Source organism: Scomber japonicus, chromosome 22 (genome assembly GCF_027409825.1).
Source record: "Scomber japonicus isolate fScoJap1 chromosome 22, fScoJap1.pri, whole genome shotgun sequence".
Lineage (NCBI taxonomy): Eukaryota > Metazoa > Chordata > Actinopteri > Scombriformes > Scombridae > Scomber > Scomber japonicus.
In genome coordinates this window covers 10,376,646-10,398,486 of record NC_070599.1, presented here as the reverse complement: position 1 = coordinate 10,398,486, position 21,841 = coordinate 10,376,646, and the positions used below count along the sequence as shown (strand labels likewise).

Sequence of the window (21,841 nt, the reverse complement as noted above, 5' to 3'; positions counted from 1 at the left end):
TCAAAGAGAGCCACACAACACACACAGCTGGACACAGGCGTGCACGCACATGCCTATAGACATACAGTCTATAAGCAACAGTGAGACACCCACCCACAAACAAAGATAGATTTTGTTTGTGCACAGAGGTGCGCCCACTGAATCGCAAACATATTTAAATGTATTGTCAGTATAGATACAGTAACTTAGACCCAAAATCAGGACAAACACTATTTTTCTTCCTCTATGCTCTCGCCACTGGTTCCTCACTGCAAGCATACCTCCCTCTTCCAGATGCCTCCCCCTCTCTCCATCTCACTCTTTCCAAATGTAGTCAGGGCAGAAATGGGTTTTCTACTTCATAAGACTGCAGTTGTGTGCATGTGCCTGCACGCTGCTCAGTGTATGTATGTGTGTGTGTATCAGACTAAGATTTGGCTGTAGCCTGTGCAACGACACCCACACTGCAGCATTTGACACAGCCAAAGGAAGGAAGGAAGGAAGAGAGAGAGAGAGAGAGAGAGAGAGAGAGAGAGAGAGAGAGAGAGAGAGAGAGAGAGAGAGAGAGAGAGAGAGAGAGAGAGAGAGAGAGAGAGAGAGAGAGATGACAAGAGTGGATGGGGAGGGGGGGTAAGAATTGATGATTGCTTGTGTTTGTGTTCCTAATTATGTATTTGTTATGTGCATGTGTTTGTTTTCCTTGCTTCAATCCATTTTCCATGTAAGATTGTCTATGTTATGTGTCACTTCTAATTTGTGTCAGCATAACGTATCCTGTACAGTATGCATGTGTCCATTTGCATTCTGCACTGAAGGCATGTGGTAGGTGTGCTGATGGGCACACACAAACATATACTTATGCCTCAGACTTTTGTTGTTATGGTTGTTGTGTGAATACATGTTTGTATTTGCATCCGTTTTTACCCAAGAAAATGTAACACTTCATGAAGAACAGCTCCATTTATACTATATAAATCTCTCTCTGGGTGATATGGCTGAAACAAATATGACATTAAAAAAACAGTACAATGCATAAACGTTAAGAAGAGTACCCTTTGGAGTCTTCCTGTAAACAAAGTTATGTCTACATTAAGTGTGTCATACCATACTGTTGTCGAGGGTAACCAAATGTGTTGAATGTATTTTCTTTCCTCATAAAACATTTGCAAAGTAGATTGTTTTAATATTTTAAGACAGAATGGCATTAAAAGAAAATAAAGTGCAGCAGTGAGGATGAACAGAACAAAAATAGACTTTGAGTGAACTTAAAAGGGAAACCAACTTGGACCCTACTTTCACATCATTTTGGGTCTAAGTGACCAATCAGATAAATATTTAGCCATAACAGCGCTGGAGAGGGGAGTGCTGGGTGGAGTTTGTTGTGTTGGAGTAAAAAAGGTGTAGTTCAGTGTTATCCAAAAGATTTTTTTAAGTCACAGCCCAATATTTAGCTGATTTTGAAAAATACACAACTCTCATGAGATTTCAGGAGACTTCTCCTTGAGCAAGAGTTTGTTAGACACAATCACAAATAGACTGAATCTGACCGGACTGGAAAGAAAGGTAAAGACAAACTTCTTATTTCTCTGTATGATACTTTCCGTAATGTTGTCAGACACTTACAGCAATGTGAGCCTGTTGGTGGTAAAAACAAGCACTTTCAGTGAACATGGACGGCCTGCTATTGCCCTAAAGGATAACATTGCAGTCTGTTTGGTGGCTGCCGGCTAAAGCACTCTCACTCAATACTGAAACAATTTTGAAAATTGTTGTTCCCCATTAGTCACTTAGACACAAAAAGATGGGAAAATATGGTCCAAGCTGAAAATACCTAAGCTTCACTTTATGATAACATAGGTAAAGTTGTGGTAACAGAAAGAGAAAAGGAGAAAGAGATGAAGCGAGCTGACTGAACCCTTGAAACCATTATCCCAAGTGCATAATCAGGGAGCAACACTACATAAGGAAAACTGCTGATGGCAGTGAGTCTGTTAGTGCATGTTTGTGTGTATGTGTCTACTCCTGTTTCATTAACAACTTTGCTTCTTTTTTTTTTTACACACACACACACACACACACACACACACACGTTAAAAGGAGAAGTGTGGGAGGAGAGAGAACAAAAACATCTCCCATTGTTCTCTTCTATGCAATATAAGCGTTTCTGTTTCATGCTGCGGCTATAGCTGCGACCAAACTGGCCAGTGTAGTTAACAGAATACTCACTCAGTGCTCATACTTTCTGTGAGAGAACAGAGAGAAAGTGCGTACTGCTCGTTCAGTCAAAAAACTGAAACTTTCCAGTCTTTCAAATTTAATTTCCCCATAGGCAAATTTTCTCTCTTTTATCTCTTCTCATCAGAGAAATTCCACTTTTTACAGTATGCAGTGGCACATTATGGCTGCAATTCTTCTGTCTGCGTCAGATTTGTTTGGACATTTTGTTCTCCTTTTTCATTTAATCCTCAGCAGACAGAGCTGGCAGTGAGCAGGATTGTTGTGCATTACAGTAGACCCAAACAGTACTGTAAATCATTAGCTTTCTAAATACGGAGTAATGTAGCGCGAGCTGGTCAGTGCTGCAAAATGAGGCCTGATGGGGAAGCAACACCCCAACGTGATGCTGAGGATTGCATTACAAGGTTAACTCTAATTTACAAGCTTTTGCCAAAAAGTAGCCCAAGCACGCCTGTCAGTGTCAGGGACTAATGTCTTTTTGGCACAAGCCATCACTCGTTAATTCAATTAGAAATGAACAAAATGGACTGAACTTCATGACTGCAGAGTGTACTGTCAAACAGTGTCACTGTGCTCCAACTGCAGCCTCAGAATGCTTTTATGTGCCAGACTAAACATATTCAGTCAAACTATGTAACTAAAGGGCCAGTTTCTGCTTTATCTTACCAAAAAAAAGATAGGATGGACAGCAACCATACAAAATTAATGTGTAAGGCTAGCATCCGTGGCTAAAGTGAAGAACGGGAAAAACAAATTCCATGAAAGTTGCTTCTGAGTCTCTTACCAGCAATACAAAGTGTTGTGTTATAGTACCATAATAAATTCAAAGTATCAGGATTCTTCCTCTTTTCTAACCAGATATTTAAGTGTTTGTTGTCAGTAACTGAGGTACCAGGTGTCACCAGTTAATAATAATAATAATAATAATAATAATAATAATAATAATAATAATATTGATAAATATCACACTGTATTGCACTATTGCAACTGTTTGTGATTTTTGCATCCACAAAATGTGTTCACATGCTCAAATATAATTCATTAATTAATGTAGATTACTACAGAGTAAATAGGGAGTGATTTCAGACAGTTTTGTTTGGGTTTCTGTTACATTCCCTTTATCAAAACTATTATCTAATACAAAACTCAATTGCTAGTCAAACAAATATTGCAGAAACAGCCAAATAGACCTTTTCACAGCAGGCTTTTAGAATCATCAAAGCAGGAAAAGCGCAGGTGGAACTAATAACATTAACAATGGCTCCGTTCCATTAAGCTTCCCAGTAAGCCATGCCAGCCAGCACGCACAAAACCATGGGCCTCAAACTGGCAATTCTTTATTAAATATTGGCAACTCAAAATGTCAATAAGTACGTTATTTTCCCTGTTTTAAGCACAGGTCGTTTTGTAAGAAAGATTTTGTGATTGCTAATTTTGATTTCACCTGCAGAAATTACATAAAGTGAGGTATGGTGTAACACAGTGCAAATGATTCAAATAATGTAAGTCTAAAAGATTCTTCAGTGTAATAAATAATATAATAATGACCAGCTTCTAAAGTACTGGTTGGTCGTGCAGGTTGAATAGCTATCCTGCTTCTGTACTAAGTTTTGCTCTCACGGTTTATTATTTGTAGACATGCACTTTTCACTGGTCTTTGGTGTTATTACTGTGCATTGTAATACAAAGTTTCTTTGCTGCTCACCACTTCTGCTTATCCATCATCCACTGCATCCTTCCACCTTTCCTTTGGCTCTAATTTCAGATAGCACAGTTGGCTTAGGTTCCCCCCCAGCTGGCACAAGGAATCAATACCTTCCCTCTTTTGTCTTCCCCTCACTTCTCCTTGTCTTAGACTCTGCATCCTCTGACCACATCACCTAATCTCTGTATAAGTCTTCAGCTGATTTGTCTCCTCTTTTCATTAATGGCAGATTTGTTGTTTTCTTCTACCTCCCTGTGCCCTCCTTTCTCCATCTATTTCCCCCTTTTCTTTGCATATTATTTATCATGTGTTTCCTTCTCACCCTCTAAGCCATTTCTCCATCTTTACCTCCCTTCTAGACTGTCTCAGATCGCTGACTTTACCGCCTGAGGGATTCTATTCCCAAAAGCTTTACATGCTCACCTTAAATCCAAGTACACAAACCCACTTCCATATGCACTCCTGCTCATAATCCATTATAAAAAAGCGCGGTCCATTTCAATATCAAACCCACTCCTGGACTTAAATGTACAGATACACAGATACACCCCCACCCCCAAATCACGTTTTCTGTATGAGCCACTGTGTGTCCATTCTGGTAGGCCCCCTCTCTCCGGCTCTGTTCCCCCCTGGTATTGCTGCTTGCAGCTTTCTTGAGGACCACTCATCTCAACGACCTCACACTCAACACTGCACTCCCTTTGGTCCTCAGCAACACCCATGCCAAGTGTGAAATCAGTTTGCTCAACAGTTTTCCAAAAAATTGAAGGACAGACAGACAGAGATGTCTTTGAGCTGATTTATTTGGCAGCCATGCTTGTGCACAGCCGCCTGTTTGGACACATCAAGATCTGCTAGTGTACAAATGCAGCACCAGAAGTTATGTCAGTGTTTCTGGCAGCCATAATAGAGAGGTCAAGATCCACTAAATGTTTTCTTTAAATATCTTCCAACATTCCTCATCCAAACAACTTCATACTCTACACTGAACTTCTTTAGGTCCCCTGCAATACACCCACCAAATGCAGAGCGCATCGGATTCACAGTTGTTGAGAAAAGCAGAGAACAGAGAGTCATACAGACACAGGCTCCGTCCTTTATAGTTAGATGCAGTATAAACAGGCAATAGGATTCTGCAGGCATGAAGATACAGGCCACAGAATCTCAAAATAGCATCCATGCAATCACAAGTGCCAATGTCCCCCTGACATATAAGACCCCTGAACTACTTCATGCCTTCTACATTACACACAAGAGCAGGATCTGTTTTTGCTTTCTACAGAAAATGGAGCACAATGATGCACACTCACATGGATGCTGACCAAACAGAAAGAAATGGCGAAGGGAGGAGGAGAGGAGAGACCATAAGAAAATCAAAAGGAGAGGAAGAGAGAAGAAGGGGGAAGAGGGCAGAGAATGCCATTATCACTTCCTTGTAAACGGATTATACTTATACATATTAATTTGTATGTACAGTTGTCCTCTATAAAACTATTATTTGTGGTTAGCTTCATCAGTGTTGCTCTGTCTCTGCACTGTGCTACCTTCACACCACTCATCAATCACACAATATGGCCGATACTGTCTTATTGTTTTCAGACCTTATTGACTTTGGATATTTAAACCAGCTTTCATGACTGCTTATAGATTGAATAACTACTGCATTGCGAGCTATATATATATATATTTTGAGACATTTTCATTAAATTCAATTTGCTACCAGTCTTAAAATACTTTCAGATAGAAGCTGCTGCTGCCGCTGCCCAGCAACATCTTAACAGCAGGGTGCTTGAGGCCGATGCTGCTCAAATACCATTTTCTCTTGATTGATCGGTCTGTTCTCTGCTGGATAAGAGGTGCATAATTCAACAAACTCAGATACCAGTAAAATCAGTTCTTAATTTGTGTCCCTTTTGTCAACCATCAACCGGGGGAGGAAAAAAAGATATGAGAAGATTAAGATTTGAATCAAACCAAACCCTATTTTTGGCACTTTGGTCGATATTTACATCTGGTAACTTTTATTGATAGTGGTGGAGTCCACTGCTGCTTTTAATTGTAAAGCAGCCACAAAGAAATGCAACACTTACACTGTGTTACTTGCTGACTGTGTGACTTACTATGTTGTGTATACTGTATTAACTTAATCTCTACAATATAGACATAGACAACATGTTTCCCCCTAATTGTGCTATTTATAACATGTAATCATGAAGTTAATATAAATTCACAGGGAAAAGTACACAGATTATCAACCCTGCTACTTAAAGAATATGCACTTGTTTGTTTTGTTGTTTGTCTGTAGTCCTCTCTACTTGTCCTGATAAATTATTTCTATTTAGTCAAAGGAAGGACTTCAGTTGGCCACACATATTTTGCTTTGTCATTGTTGACTGAATTAATTGCAAGAAAGAGTGCAGGGGGAATAGAAGAGGGAAGCAAGGAAATAATAAGAGAATTGAACATGAAAGTTTAAAAAGGGACACGGCACAAAGAAGAACCACAGAGGGAGCGAGAGATGAAGAGACCAAAGAATTAGTCCAGACAAAAACACAGAGATAGACAAACATGAGAGGCAGCACATGAATAAGTAAATGTGAGAAAAGAAACACGAAGAAAACTGACTGATGCATGAGCTCACACACTGGGTAAAAGAATAAGTAGAGCATTTTTCGTCTACCCCATTTCCAAATGCTGCTTTTCCTGATGGAATATTAAAATATGCTTTCAGGGCGAAAAGTGCGGGTGATTTTGAAGTCAAAAATGGGACAAAACACACAGAGACACACACGAGGTGTTTATGGGTCTGTAAGTGCTGTTGTAATGTTTACAGTGGACTGACCACCTCCAGGGACAAAGTGTCAATCTCAATTTGTGAGCCCCTCGTGTGCGTCTCTATCAGGGACACCACTCTTCTGAGTGAGAGCATGTCATCTCTTCCCTCACTGTCGCCATGGTGATTGACAGTAGAACTAATTCCACATTTAACACCCTCAGTGGATTGACAGACTCGTGTGTACACACAAACTGAGCTCACAGACGGACACGGAGCAGGAGGCCTGAAATACTGCTCCAATAAAAGACAAATACATACAATCCAGAGGGACTGGATACTATGAACACACACACACACACACACACACACACACACACACACACACACACACACACACACACACTGAACACTCACAAACAGGCAGAAGATGCTAGTATTTATTACTTTAATAAAAGGGTGGTGTCAGACTGCTGTCACATTTACACAATTGTCACTGAAACTCCAAACATTTAATTTAGACACAGAATTGGAAAGGGAATTGGATTCCTTTTATCTTTTAAATGAATGTATGCATTATAAATACAATCATCTCCTTCATTATCCATTTAAATGTCTTCTTCCATGACATGTTTGGCTACAATTAAAGTTTCTATGTCACATCAAAACTGTAAGCATAGTAAAAAGCCTGAAATTAAAAACCGGACAAATACATTATGAACAGCATGCAGCACAGTTTGACAAGTCAAGTCTAACGCTCATCATTTGTCAGCTTGTTTCTCTCCAGGACTTGACCCCCATCAGAGCTTAACTGACAGCATATTGAACTGATTTTGGAAGTAGCTGTATTTAAGATTCACACCTAAAATTTAGATCTATAGTAAAGTTACATATCATCTGTTGTTGGTTTAACACAAAAAGTAAAAGTTGTAGCCTCACCATTGTTCAAGTTTTGAGGTTCGCCACCATACAGAAGCAATATATCTTTTTGAAACGCCTAACAAAAAAACAAAGTTCCCTATTAAAATTCCTTTAAATTTCTGATGATGAAGTTGCTAAATTATCTCAAACATATATTTGCTTCTTCTATTAACATATTAGCTGATATTTGTGCACTGTGTACAAGCTGATGAAAAGCCCAGTCGACTTATCAGTCTAGCCCTACTGTTAATTAAATTCTTGTCTGTATCTAATATAAACAGAACCATAATAACCAGTCACACAAAGTTAACAGTCTTGACCCATAATTACATAAATACCTATAAAGTTACTGGCACACAGAAATATACGGTTTCGCTTTGTTGAAACAGCTGATGACTTGTCAACATATTTATGATTTTGAGTAGCAGATCACTCAGAGGATAGTGAAAAAATGAGCAAGCAAACACAAGCAAAACACTGAACACAAAACTACAAATTATTTCTCCCCTGCGCCCCAACTAGGCCTGCACGATATCAGCAAAATGTGCGATGTGCGATCACACTGTTCAATATTGCGATGACGATATGACTTGCGATAAATAAGAACATATTTAAAGTTTGCATACAGTTCCTGTCTCTTTCAGATTTTCAGCTTTAAAAGATTCCCTGCTTTTAGGTACCTTAAAACACTGAATAGCTGATTGTAATTACCGCAAATTCCGGACTACAGAGCGCACCTGATTAAAAGCCGCATGCTCTAATTTTAGAAAGAAAATCAATTTTGTACTTGTACAAGCCGCGCCGGATTTTAAGCCTCAGGTGTCCCACGTTGTAATATGAGATATTAGCTATGGTTGGTCTGGCGATGCCTGACAGCCATCACGCAGTTATTGTGTATTAGGCCTATTTTATCATTATTAAGGCAAAAGAACTCAATTTATGTCCATGGACATTGTAATGAATAGGATATATGCTTAATATTAGTTTGCATACAGCGTGCTGCATGGACTTCAATACATCTGCTGCACCGCTGCTACCACAATTATCAAATGCTAAGTTTCTACAGTCTGTGACTGTGACCCTCATAAAAGTAATATTTTACAAATCTGCATTATATAAACTAACGAAATTCGTTAAAGTAAGTAATTTGGCGACTTCTAAGTCATTAAACTAAGTCTTACTTTTACTGGAGTAATCTACCTCGTTGGCACCTGTCATTGTACGTCTTGCTTTGAATTAAAACTTACCTACTGAGTGAACTCTCCTGTTCTCTCCTATGAACGAGTCGGACGACAACGTGTATCAACCATGAAGCAAAGTGAAAAAATAATAAAGTACGTAACAGCTGCATCATATGATTTTCTTCGAGTATTTTCCATGTTGATGAGAGTCAGTACAAATGACTGATTTACAATAATAAAGCGTGCTTGATTTATCACACAATTTCATTGGACCTCTGTGAACTACTCATCAATTTTATTGGTCTACTGTTACAAGGCAAAATGTTTTGGACGCCACGAAAAAAAAAAAAAGTGTGCGTGGCCAATTTATCGCATTACAGACCAGCTTTTGCGATGGGTTCATCGCGAACGTTCACATCGCAATGACGATGAAAATTCGATTAATCGTGCAGGCCTAGCCCCAACACACTCATAGATGATGCTTCCTTTCAAATTATCTAGAACACAGATTTCAAATCTCTGTCTCCTCCATCTCACACTTAAAACACAGCAGCAAATTTGAATTTTCTGCCCTCTCCCACTCCTCTCGCTCCACAAGAGCACAAAAAGAAAAAAGGGAGAAGAGTCGTTTTCTGGCTCGGCTTCAATGCTGTCTGCTCATTTCTGCCAAAAAGAGTTCACCACCCTCCTCTGCACCCGAAAAAATACCAATAAGACTGAGATTGCGTCATATGCAGTGTAAAATTGTCAACGCTCTTCACCCACACAAGCATTTACATCAAATTCCTAATTACAACTGCTCAAAGTATCTGACAGTAACTTGCTGTCTAAAGGTTAAACCCATAAATATGCCATGAAACAAAAATGGCAGATGATGAGGCCTTTGATATTAAAAGTAACCTACAACCACACACCTGTTCATCTTCCCCCTCTCTCTGTGTCACACACACACACACACACACACACACACACACACACACACACACACACACACACACACACACACACACACACACACACACACACACACACGTTGTGCTAATTAGATGGATACTTGTGTTGCCCACACTCAAAACCACTGACAGTCAACAGTTAACCTATTATTTACCTCATAACAATTGCAAGGACTGTTAAATGAACACTATGAATGATGTGGTTACTGAATTTAACAACTTTTTGTAGGTGTGGGACCAAAATTGGCAGATGAAATCAATGATCCATAGCAAAAAGAGGGGCTGTTGAGGATTATAGAGATAAAAACCCAAGCTCAATTTGCTGTAGAAGAGGAAATTCTTGACATTCTCAGCAAGTGTAAGAATAAAACATCTACTGACTGTAATGACATTAATATTATTTTAGTCAAGAAAGTCAGTAATGGTATTGTGAATTCAATTGTACATTTCCATGTAGATACAGGTATGTTAAGGATATAATTTCCCAATGAAACTTGCTGCTCAGGTGCAAATGTATTTACTACACCTACTGTATATCCTGAAATTCAGGATATACAGTAGGTGTAGTAAATACAGGACCTGAATCTGTCTGCTGCTGAATTAACATGAACATGTGAACACTGTACAATGGCATGATATGATACTGGCTACAGCAAACAGCCAAGTAAATATATAGATAAATATTGCTCTCAGGGACCAGTTAATTTCACCAGGACACTTCAGCATTTAATTTCATCACTCAACAAGTTTACTCAGTCACACTGAGAAAAACAACATCCCACCATGTTCACATCAATGTTGAGAGATGTATGGTTTTGGAAAACAAGTGATGAAAGACGAGAAAAAAATCTTGTTAGAAGAAAATATACAAGGTTGACAAAAAAGAGGAACAGGACTGGACAAAACTGATTCATGCTGCAGAGTGGGCTTGTAGGAGCACGTCCTGAAACCAAACCTTTGACCCCATGACGGGTTCCTTTGCACTCTGTTCTTTTCTTCTGACAGTAGTGAGGAAAGAACATTAATTCTTCTTGTCCATCATGCTCTGCCATTCAGCAAAAAAAAAAAGTTGAAAAAAATGAATTTGTTGCCCAACAATAGCAAATATGTCTTCCCTATGGATTCTGCAGTTTCAGCATGTCAGCAACAAAAACACCACTTTTCTATCTCCTTTCACTGACAAAATCATTGGGGACAGTAAATGCAACTTTGTAAATGTCTGATGCAATCTGGTCTGCAATGTCTGAGGCATGTTTATTATGTCTGCCTACTTATGGTCTATGAATAGGTTTGTGCAGTACATGTGTTGTGTGAGTAAACAGCAGCACATTTGTGCACAGATGTAGAACATCTCCAAGAGAGCAATTACAACTTGTTGACAGTTGGTGAGGGCTGAGATTTACGAAAATGCATGTATTCAACCTCACTTCCTGTCATATGACTCATTCTCAACAAACAAAGCACTTTGAAGAGACAAGCACATGGGGTGCCCCGTCACTGCCTGTAGCTCCATCTGACATGTACAGCCAGACCTTCTGAACCCACAACAGAAAGACAGATACCCAATACCACTACTGCACAGCAACAAAGATATCAAAGGGGCTAAATTATCACAAGCAGCATATGCGTGAATGAGCAAGCAATGAAGCGTCCAATCAGTGGGCCAATCACTGTAATTATGAAAACCCCCCACTGCTATGGTGAGATGCATCATTCATAAAACTAATCAGGACTGGCTGAGATATTGCATGAGTTGCTTAAATGAAATGATAGCCATAGTCCTCCCCTGAAAAACACAAAGAAAGAAATACAATAAAGCGCAGACATGGCAGCCACAGTCCTCTGATTGAGGAAAAACAACCATTTCCAAATGAGTATGCACAATCAGCTGTTTGAGCAGCAGATAACTCATTACACCATAACAGGCAATTTGACAATATCAGTGATTTTCTTGCGAGCTGTAGCTTGATATACACTCTGAGCTAAAAATCTTTTACAGAGAGCTGAAGTAACTTTCTGCCCATCAGTGTTGCCAGGCAACTTTGTTCTCTAGGACATTCTATCAGGAAATGCTGTGGCCTGCACTGAGTTCAAAGACTGCGCTGTTTCTCTGAAAGACTCAGATGGAGGCTGCTGATAATGGAAGATGGGCGATACAACACAGACGGCGAGATGAAGGGGGACAGAGCGCCAGCACTATGGAGCCACCATTAAGACCAGATAAGAGCCGAGAAATAGCAAATGTGTGTGTGGGGGGTGTAGGCGATGGTAAATGTGTATATGTGAGAGCTGAGAGTGTAAGTATACAGAACCAAGTGTGTGTCTACTATATCATTCAGTGCCTCTTTCTCTATATATAGTGTGTGTTTATAAGAATGTGAGACTCTTGGTGGTGTATTGGTGTAAACAACAGCAGGAGAGTCTGTCTGTGCACATGTGCATACAATAGCAGTTCCATGTCTAACAATTTGCCATTAAATTTCAATGAGCTGCTGATTATAATGAAAGGGCTCCAATTATGCTTGAAATTGGACTGGTCATATTAAGGTGTTAGAGTACACCTTAAAATACACACAAGAGAGTGTGCAAGTAGTCATAAGAATAGCCAAAAAAAAGAGGGGGGAAATGGTCATTTAAGACAACTACAGTATGTACCTTTGAGTGTATGAACAAGCACTGCGGCTGTATGCCAACAAACATACGCTGCACAAATGTACCATTTCTATCGCTTTCTATTCCATACATCACATTAAAAATAAATGTCATCTTGCTTGGTCTCCCACACACAGTCATACAGTACATACACAGGCTGTGACAAACTCAGACACATTTATAATACCCAACTAAGTACAAAAGTTCACTCTCAGCGTTGCAGTGAGACCTGCAGTGAGAACTGCAGTGAGAGTTGGGCTCAGATCTGAAGTGGAAACCATCACTGTGGGGGACTGACACAAAGTGAAATGCATTCACAACACATAGCAGGGAAAAGCTACGACAGGAGAGAGGTGAAGAGGAGGAGAGTGTGAGCGTATGGAAGAGGGAGGAGGAGTGGTGTGCCTGGAACTAGAAAAATGGAAGATGAGGCTGAGAAAAAGTGAGACCCCTGGTGATAATCTGCAACACCTGCAGGTTTGATTATTCAGCCGTGTGTTCATACACGTTTGTATTGCTATATTTGTGAGTTCTTACCCTTTGCCAGAACTGATCCAGGAAATACTGTTTTTACTGTTTTAAGTCTGTTCATATAATCTGCAATGTCACCTCAAAATCAAACCAGTTGTCCATATCTGCAACTTTAGAGCTATTCTTAATAATCTGCCTATGGCTACATTAATAGTGTCAGTATCTTTTCTATATGTAAAAGAGCATGTCTGATCAGACAAGCTGTATAACCCACTAGTATCCACGTCTGACATGAAAAAAATAAAATAAAAACATTAATGCAAATCAAAAATCTACCACCTCATCCAAACTAGTCAAATAAGCTATTAGATTTATATGGATATAGTTTTGATTATTCTTTTCTCAAAATAATGTGATTTATCCTAGCTGAGCTCTCAATCCTCAATTGCCACTCTCTGCTCCCTGAAGTAGACTAGTACAGCACTCACACCATGCTGCATGTGTTGCTATATACCGTTTGCAACGCTACAGCCTCTTCATATCATTTGATTTTTTTATTGTGGGCACATTAAAAGCTTTGATAAATATAATTTCAAAAGGAAGCAGCTTCTTATTGTCTTTGTGGTTTATACTGTAAAAATCAAGCACACATGCTTAACATGCGATTTATGAGAAATTGTTACAGTCAATTATGCCTCATGTGTACATACAGTATGAAAGCAAACAGAACCTGACACTGAAGTCATTTCATTATTCTTGACTTCAAGGTTTGGAAACATTGTGAAAACCATTCTCCTACAGCAGCAGTAAGTGCTTTCACACAGATGGCGTGTTGCAGTGCTGCCTATTTGTTGAAGTGAAAACTTGTCCTTGTACTGAGTCAGTAGATTCCTACAGTGTGCATGCAGCATGCCATACTTTAGCTGGTACCAGTCATCCATACACTGCTGTTAATATCATTCATTTAAAATGACAGTAAGCAGAGATGTCATAGACAAGAGACTGCTAGACACACACACACACACACACACACACACACACACACACACACGGCTTGTGACTCTGAGTAGACAAGCTTGATGATGTTGACATTTAGTGCAGAACAAAAATCACCATTAAAGCAAGGTCACATCATGAGTTACACATTAAAAAGTTTCCATCTCTCTGTTGCTGTCTCTCTCATACAACCATTTCTCCGTCAATACTATCAAGGTCATTTCTTTAGCGAATCACCATCCTTGTCTTTATCCTCCTCTGACACTCTTCTCTCCTTCTATCCATTGCTCAACTGGGCTATTACCTGAAAAGACCATTACCTGAAATCTCCTGAGAGATGAGGCTTGACTATTAAGTGATGCTGTCATAGCTGAGCCAACTTTTCAGCAAGATTAAGCCAAAATAAAAAAAGAAACCTGCTTTAAATGATTCTTGGGGGCTAATACAGGATGAGCCACCTTGCGGGAAATGTTTTTACATATTTTAGCTGAGCAGAGTGCAACAATGGATGACAATCATAAAATTTGTTCAAGAAATGCACTCAAAAATTGTTTAAACACTAATTCCCACAATTGCATTTGCTGTTTGCATCTATTCCCATCCATTTTCAAATAGCAATTTCATTTCCACAGTTCAACAAAGCACTAATGTCCCCCTCATTCGAATCACAGGTAGTTAGCACATTAAAATTCTTCGAGAGAATCCGGTTGTTTTGCAGACCAATTATAGACAGAAAAATGAAAAGCATTTGCTCAAACATCCCAAACACAAACCAATGCTTGAGCATCTTCGCCAGAGAAGCTTTTTCCCTTTCACTGAGCCATTTCTCCTCAAGTGTTAACCTTTTTTAACTAGTGGTCAAAACTATGTAACACTGCAGCACTGAACATGCTGACACCTGCCTACACAATTTAGAGAACATTTTGCCTCCCAGTGAATAAGTTGTCTTAATACGAGGTAGCAGCCACATTAATATTTAATGTTTTGTACACACCTATTAATTTTGTATGCTCAGTGATGAAAAAATGATCAAAGCTAGGGGAGGCAATTTATTTGAGAAGCAGTTTTTGTTATTTGTTGAGATTCTCTTTACATCACGAGGAATCAATAAATCAAATGCTCTGACAACAGTAAGAATCTCATATCTGTAGCTGTCAATTATTTCATTCGGCCCTCATGAAATGATTGGATGGTCTACCTGCTTATCTACTTGCACACTAACTGTTTACTGAAGGCTGTTGTGCCTTGAGGGGAAGTTGTTTGTCGTTATTTACTCCATATTAAATCATATTTCTTCTAAACATATTTATTCATACGTTTCTGTTGTTAGCACTGTTTTCCCACAATGTATCTGTGTAGCTGTAACACTATTACACATGGTGACACCATGACTGAGTATTGTAGATGTAATGAAGTACATGAGCTTTTGCGACAAGCTCCACCGCTGGTTACTGGCGGTATTGCACCCATGAGCATGGAATAAAAAACTGTCAGAGACATATTATTCCACTCTAACATGCGCCCAACTCGTGCGTTTTGACTTAGTTTGTGCATTTGATTTGACATGAGTCAATACTTCATCAACATAATTCGATCGATACCATTAAAAGTACCTCAGTAACCATCCTACTGTTGACTGAAATAAAAGACAGCAGGAATCCAGAAATCACAACGTTTTGTGGCTTCAACATCAAAATCACAAGTGTACCTGTTTGGCGAGGGTTACAGCATCGGCATGAAGTCGGTCTCTCAGATGAGGGTCCAGTTGGAAAGCCGGCGCAATTTCCACAACCTTGAAAACAACAAGATTTTAGTGACAATGTTGCAATGAAAACTAACACTGTTAGAAATGCAGCAAACTGACAACAAACGTGCCCATTTCAACTAACTTCAATTTCAATCTTCGTTTTGAGGAAACATGAATTCATTTCAACATACGATAGCATATGATAACGACTTTGTTAAAACTTGCATATAATTAACTTTTCTTTTTTTTTTAATTGATTCATTTAGCCTGACACACAATTAAAATTAATGTCTACAAAATTCTCTTGGACTGTATTGCTTCTTTTGACACACCAGACCTCAAGTTACATTATTAATGTACCACTGACAGAAATGTTTAATGCAGTGCCCATAGTAAAATGTGTCAAACACAGTGCTTACTATGTCTACTTTTGCCAAGTTTGTTTGTTGCAAAGATACTACTGCCTCCCACTCATTATGGATGTTTCATTATTTAGTAACTGCAAGCAAAAATTGAATTCTTGTATTTTGTTTGTTTGACTAAGACATCTTTACAACAAAAGGTTATTTCATTCCTACAGACTATGATTATTTATTATGACATGCATTGTAATTGATCATTTGGATGATGTGGGAAGGCCAAAAACGTATCAAAACTGACATAATAACACCTAATGAAGATGTTGTGGCTAACATATTACAGTTGCAAGCAGTTGCCTCTTCTACACATTCATAACGCCTGATGAAGGAGAGTGCAATGTTTACTCTCTTTTTCACAGCTCTCTACCAACTCCTGAGGGAAACATCCGTCTTTTCGGATACTAAATGCTTTCACTACGTTCACCAGCTAGTTCGCTAACCTTGCCCGTCTACCAAGTGGTGCTGGGTAGCTGGTATACAGTGTACTCATCACAGCCTTTTTACAGAAACACCTGCTGGAAATGTGGCTGATTTGGGTCATGAGACTGATCCAAAACATAAAGTGAAGTTGCAGGCTGTAAAAACCAAAACAATGAGCTGAAATACATCAAAACAGTCTGAGGCTAACTGCACTGATAAATCTCAGTGTCTTCACCACTTTCACATATAATCTGATCCATTTTGCATGTATGAAAACATCAATTAGTGCATTATTGCTTAAATATACACCCCATGACTTTACTATAGTGCTCAAAATGAAATGTTCTCCAAATTTCCTCCCAGTTCAAATTTAATTCTTAAACCACAAAATACTCCACTGGTTTTGAAAACTGAACCACAAATGGACAGGAGTTTTTTAACTACTGCAGTAATATTTAGGGAATAACATCATTTGTTTTCAGTTTGTTATAGTTTGTGTTACTTCAGCTTTAGTAAAAACAGATGGAGTGAAACATTATGTAGTTCAGCCTTTCATTTGGTCTGTCCGCAGCTGCTGGGTGGGTGGGGTTCACCATGTTGGAGGCTGATCTGTTTCGTTCCACTGTGTCAAACAAGTCAACCCATCCAAGAGAATTAATTGAATCCAGTTCAAAACGTGACCTGAGTCCGATTTTTTTTTCAGTAAAAAACCACAAGAACTCAATTAAAATTTTTATCTCCTCCCCCTCAAAAAACCTTCTACAAGTATGAACAGCACTTCGAAGACACAGAGAAATACTAAAAATAACCAGTGCATCAGTGCTCCACCATCCCAAATCTGTTTCAACTAGTGACTATTCTTGTTTCTGAGATTCAAAAAGATCTTAGATTAAGGGCAAAGGCAGATTAAGTCTCACAGAATCAAAGAGCAGCAGCTCTTGCATGAACAGACCCGCTAATATGATTATCTTCTATAATTTGATTAAAGCAGGAGGAAGAAAGTGATAAATACATGATTGAAACTGCTTTGAGGTGACAATATGTAATGAAATATTACACATTAATCAGCTTTCTCTGATGAAAGCATTTTTATACTGAGTGACATTTAGATGTCGATTTCTATTTTCTCTTTGATTTAGCATTCAGAGGTTTATTTGGTCATTGTACCCAAAATCCCAAAACCCAGTTTTCTCAAACAATTTGGAAGACAATTGCCCTTGCTAGTGAATGAGCATCAAATAGTAATTTTAAAAAATGTTCTGTTGAGTCAAGTTGATTTGGTGGAGAATGATGGAACTGCTGCAGTTGTTGCAAAGAGTCCTATTCAGACAGCATTAGCAGTGGCTAATTTTTATTTATATATAATCCGCTTACCCATGCTGCTCAGGAGTTCTATGATTCCCAGGGCCGTCAATGCTATAATAATTATTACTATAATCAACTTCAGAATTAATATTTGCTTAACTGGCCTGTTTGCCAAAAAAAAAGATTTAAGTCCCAACAGTCTATTGTATATTCAGTGTACTGCAGTGCTTGCAGGTGTGATTCCTGCTTATGATCTTTGTCTCATACCCATCCACCAGCACCATCCACTTCATGGTAATCTATGCAATACAGCAGAAATGTCATGAAGATAATCTTAAATAAATTCCAACATTAAGTTGGGTTAGATGAATTTTAAAATGAGGCCCTCACCTTTTGGTGTCTCCGCTGAATGGAGCAGTCTCTCTCGTAGAGGTGGATGACATTACCAAATTTATCGCCTGGGGAAAGAGAAAAAGAGAAGGAGGTGAGGATATGAGAGAAGGAGGAACAAAGAAAACTGTAAGACAGTCAAGAGCGTGATGGGAAGGAGTGCTTGAATTCAAATGAAGAAGGAGAGAAAAGTATACATATATGTGTACACAAACCAAAGTGGCAATTACCATTAATAAATAAGGGTAAAAGTGGTTTGTCTTCTCCATTTTCTAGAACACGAGAGCAAGTTTGTGCCCAAAACAGTCCAAACACAAAATATTAAATTGACAATGATACAAACAGAAAGGCACCCTGAAGAAACTGAAACCAAGTAGCCAGGATGGAAGAAAAATGGAGAGAAAAAGTAGAGGAAGAAGAAGGAAAAGAGAGAACCATAAAGAAAAGTTAAAAGCAGGAAGGGAGCAGGAGAGGAAAAAGGGGGAAAATAGAAAATAAAAAAGAAAGGGAAGCAGGAAAACGGAGGGCTGTCAAAGACATGGCTTTTTATAGATAATTCACAAATCCCTTGCATGACCTAAAGACACTAATTCAGGTTCTCAAAGTTATTACTCAAAAGTATGCATCTGATTTTTATTCAAGGTCAGAGGTCCAGAAAGGAAAGTGGGGCAGGTGGGGCGGTGCATAATCAAAGTAAGCCGACGAAGCACCTCTCTCCCTCTTGTTTTTGTATAATGGGCTACTCAGGCAGCCCACAGAGAGACCAGCCCACCGGGATTTCTCCCAATGCTGGATATCCAGTCCAACTCTGCTTTTCACAACATTTACACTAGTTAGTAATGTAAGGAGATACACTACCGTTCAAAAGTTTGGGGTCACATTGAAATGTCCTTATTTTTGAAGGAAAAGCACTGTACTTTTCAATGAAGATAACTTTAAACTAGTCTTAACTTTAAAGAAATACACTCTATACATTGCTAATGTGGTAAATGACTATTCTAGCTGCAAATGTCTGGTTTTTGGTGCAATATCTACATAGGTGTATAGAGGCCCATTTCCAGCAACTATCACTCCAGTGTTCTAATGGTACAATGTGTTTGCTCATTGGCTCAGAAGGCTAATTGATGATTAGAAAACCCTTGTGCAATCATGTTCACACATCTAAAAACAGTTTAGCTTGTTACAGAAGCTACAAAACTGACCTTCCTTTGAGCAGATTGAGTTTCTGGAGCATCACATTTGTGGGGTCAACTAAACGCTCAAAATGGCCAGAAAAAGAGAACTTTCATCTGAAACTCGACAGTCTATTCTTGTTCTTAGAAATGCGAGAATTCCATGCGAGAAATTGCTAAGAAATTGAAGATTTCCTACAACGGTGTGTACTACTCCCTTCAGAGGACAGCACAAACAGGCTCTAACTAGAGTAGAAAAAGAAGTGGGAGGCCGCGTTGCACAACTGAGCAAGAAAATAAGTACATTAGAGTCTCTAGTTTGAGAAACAGACGCCTCACAGGTCCCCAACTGGCATCTTCATTAAATAGTACCCGCAAAACACCAGTGTCAACATCTACAGTGAAGAGGCGGCTGCGGGATTCTGGGCTTCAGGGCAGAGTGGCAAAGAAAAAGCCATATCTGAGACTGGTCAATAAAAGAAAAAGATTAAGATGGGCAAAAGAACACAGACATTGGACAAAGGAAGACTGGAAAAAAGTGTTGTGGACGGATGAATCCAAGTTTGAGGTGTTTGGATCACAAAGAAGAACGTTTGTGAGACGCAGAACAAATGAAAAGATGCTGGAAGAATGCCTGACGCCATCTGTTAAGCATGGTGGAGGTAATGTGATGGTCTGGGGTTGCTTTGGTGCTGGTAAGGTGGGAGATTTGTACAGGGTAAAAGGGATTCTGAATAAGGAAGGCTATCACTCCATTTTGCAACGCCATGCCATACCCAGTGTACAGCGCTTGATTGGAGCCAATTTCATCCTACAACAGGACAATGACCCTAAACACACCTCCAAATTGTGCAAGAACTATTTAGAGCAGAAGCAGGCAGCTGGTATTCTATCGGTAATGGAGTGGCCAGCGCAGTCACCAGATCTGAACCCCATTGAGCTGTTGTGGGAGCAGCTTGACCGTATGGTAAGCAAGAAGTGCCCATCCAACCAATCCAACTTGTGGGAGCTGCTTCTGGAAGCGTGGGGTGCAATTTCTCCAGATTACCTCAACAAATTAACAGCTAGAATGCCAAAGGTCTGCAATGCTGTAATTGCTGCAAATGGAGGATTCTTTGACGAAAGCAAAGTTTGATGTAAAAAAAATCTTATTTCAAATACAAATCATTATTTCTAACCTTGTCAATGTCTTGACTCTATTTTCTATTCATTTCACAACGTATGGTGGTGAATAAGTGTGACTTTTCATGGAAAACACAAAATTGTTTGGGTGACCCCAAACTTTTGAACGGTAGTGTATGTTGTTCTGCCATTTACAGTAGGAGTTGATAGCAATTTCTCATTTAATGTCACCATGAAAATGATGATAGTGAAGTAAGCCACATTGAAATCACATTAATTTGCAGACAAGATCACTTTGAATGAGCTCAAGCTATACTGTATATTCAAAATAAATTTCAAAAAAGAAAATATAACACTTCATAACATATTGTATTCATAACACAAGATATGCACTAGATCTGTATTGACTTGCCATTTGGAGTTTGAGAAACCCTGCACTAATTAATCACAGTGCCCTCACATACCCCTACCAAACCAATGACAGCTGCACGTCTGAGCACGCTGTACAGTACACCTGAATGTGTGTTTGTGTATACTTGTGTTATCAAAGTGCAGGGTCACTTCCTGAAAGTGTCAGTGTTAAAAAACAGTTCTGCAATATTGAGTGGTAGTGGAGTTGCATTCAGCATAATGAGACAAATAATGGCTGAAGAATCCTCTGCTGGTCAATAAATATCATTCACTCTCATTGTTCAGCGGTCTCTCTTCCTCCCTTAGAGCTGCTAGAGAGTTCAAGGACTTCTATGCATCTTGCTTCCATAATGAACTTCAGTCAATTCATAAAATAAACACAGACATACAGTTAAAGACAAACAGAAAAAAATTGAAGAATGCACTTACCAAGGATCTGTACTTCAATGTGTCTCGGTTTTTCAATAAACTTTTCAACAAACAGGGCTCCATTCCCAAAAGCTGTCAGGGCTTCAGAGTAGGCCCGCTGGTAATTCTCCTCAAGCTCCTGACAAACAGAAGGGAAAAAAATCCATACATGTCTGAGTTTGCGGTGTTGTTCAAGATGCAAGAGGGCCACAAAAGAACATATATGGTTCTCAAAGAGGTTTGATGATGCACAGTCTACATATTTCAGTGTTTATTAATCTCTTCATCAGGTCTGTTGTTAATGTTTTATTTAGTACAAGCTCCTTTTCTTCTTATAATCAGTTTCATTTTCCTCTATTTGCCAGTGATGATGTGTTTTTCCTCTTGTTTTCTTTTTCTTTTGAAGTGAATTGTTTGCACATCCTTTGGGAGCTAAATGCTACACAAGATCTCTGGGACTGACTGTGGGAGGTCACGGCAGACCATGTAAAGGTCATGACTCAATCTGTGTTTTTTCAGTCTGTGACATCCTGCCCGCCCATCCAGTCTCCTCTACTGGGGAAAGACTGAGTCACCAT

General features: G+C 39.1%; 2 protein-coding genes across 2 annotated transcripts in view; both read right to left on the bottom strand.

The window, feature by feature from the left end:
- Positions 1-21,841, bottom strand: part of ppp1r14bb (protein phosphatase 1, regulatory (inhibitor) subunit 14Bb) — a 244,621-nt gene that overhangs the window by 86,042 nt on the left and 136,738 nt on the right. The window lies entirely within an intron of this gene.
- The window catches only part of LOC128383301 (pyruvate carboxylase, mitochondrial-like), a 287,146-nt gene that overhangs the window by 243,795 nt on the left and 21,510 nt on the right, over positions 1-21,841 (bottom strand). The window contains exons 7-9 of the mRNA XM_053342914.1: positions 21,285-21,402; positions 18,151-18,218; positions 15,578-15,661 (exon numbers count right to left, since the gene is read on the bottom strand). Coding sequence (XP_053198889.1) covers positions 15,578-15,661; positions 18,151-18,218; positions 21,285-21,402 — 270 coding nt within the window. The remainder of the gene's footprint in view (positions 1-15,577; positions 15,662-18,150; positions 18,219-21,284; positions 21,403-21,841) is intronic.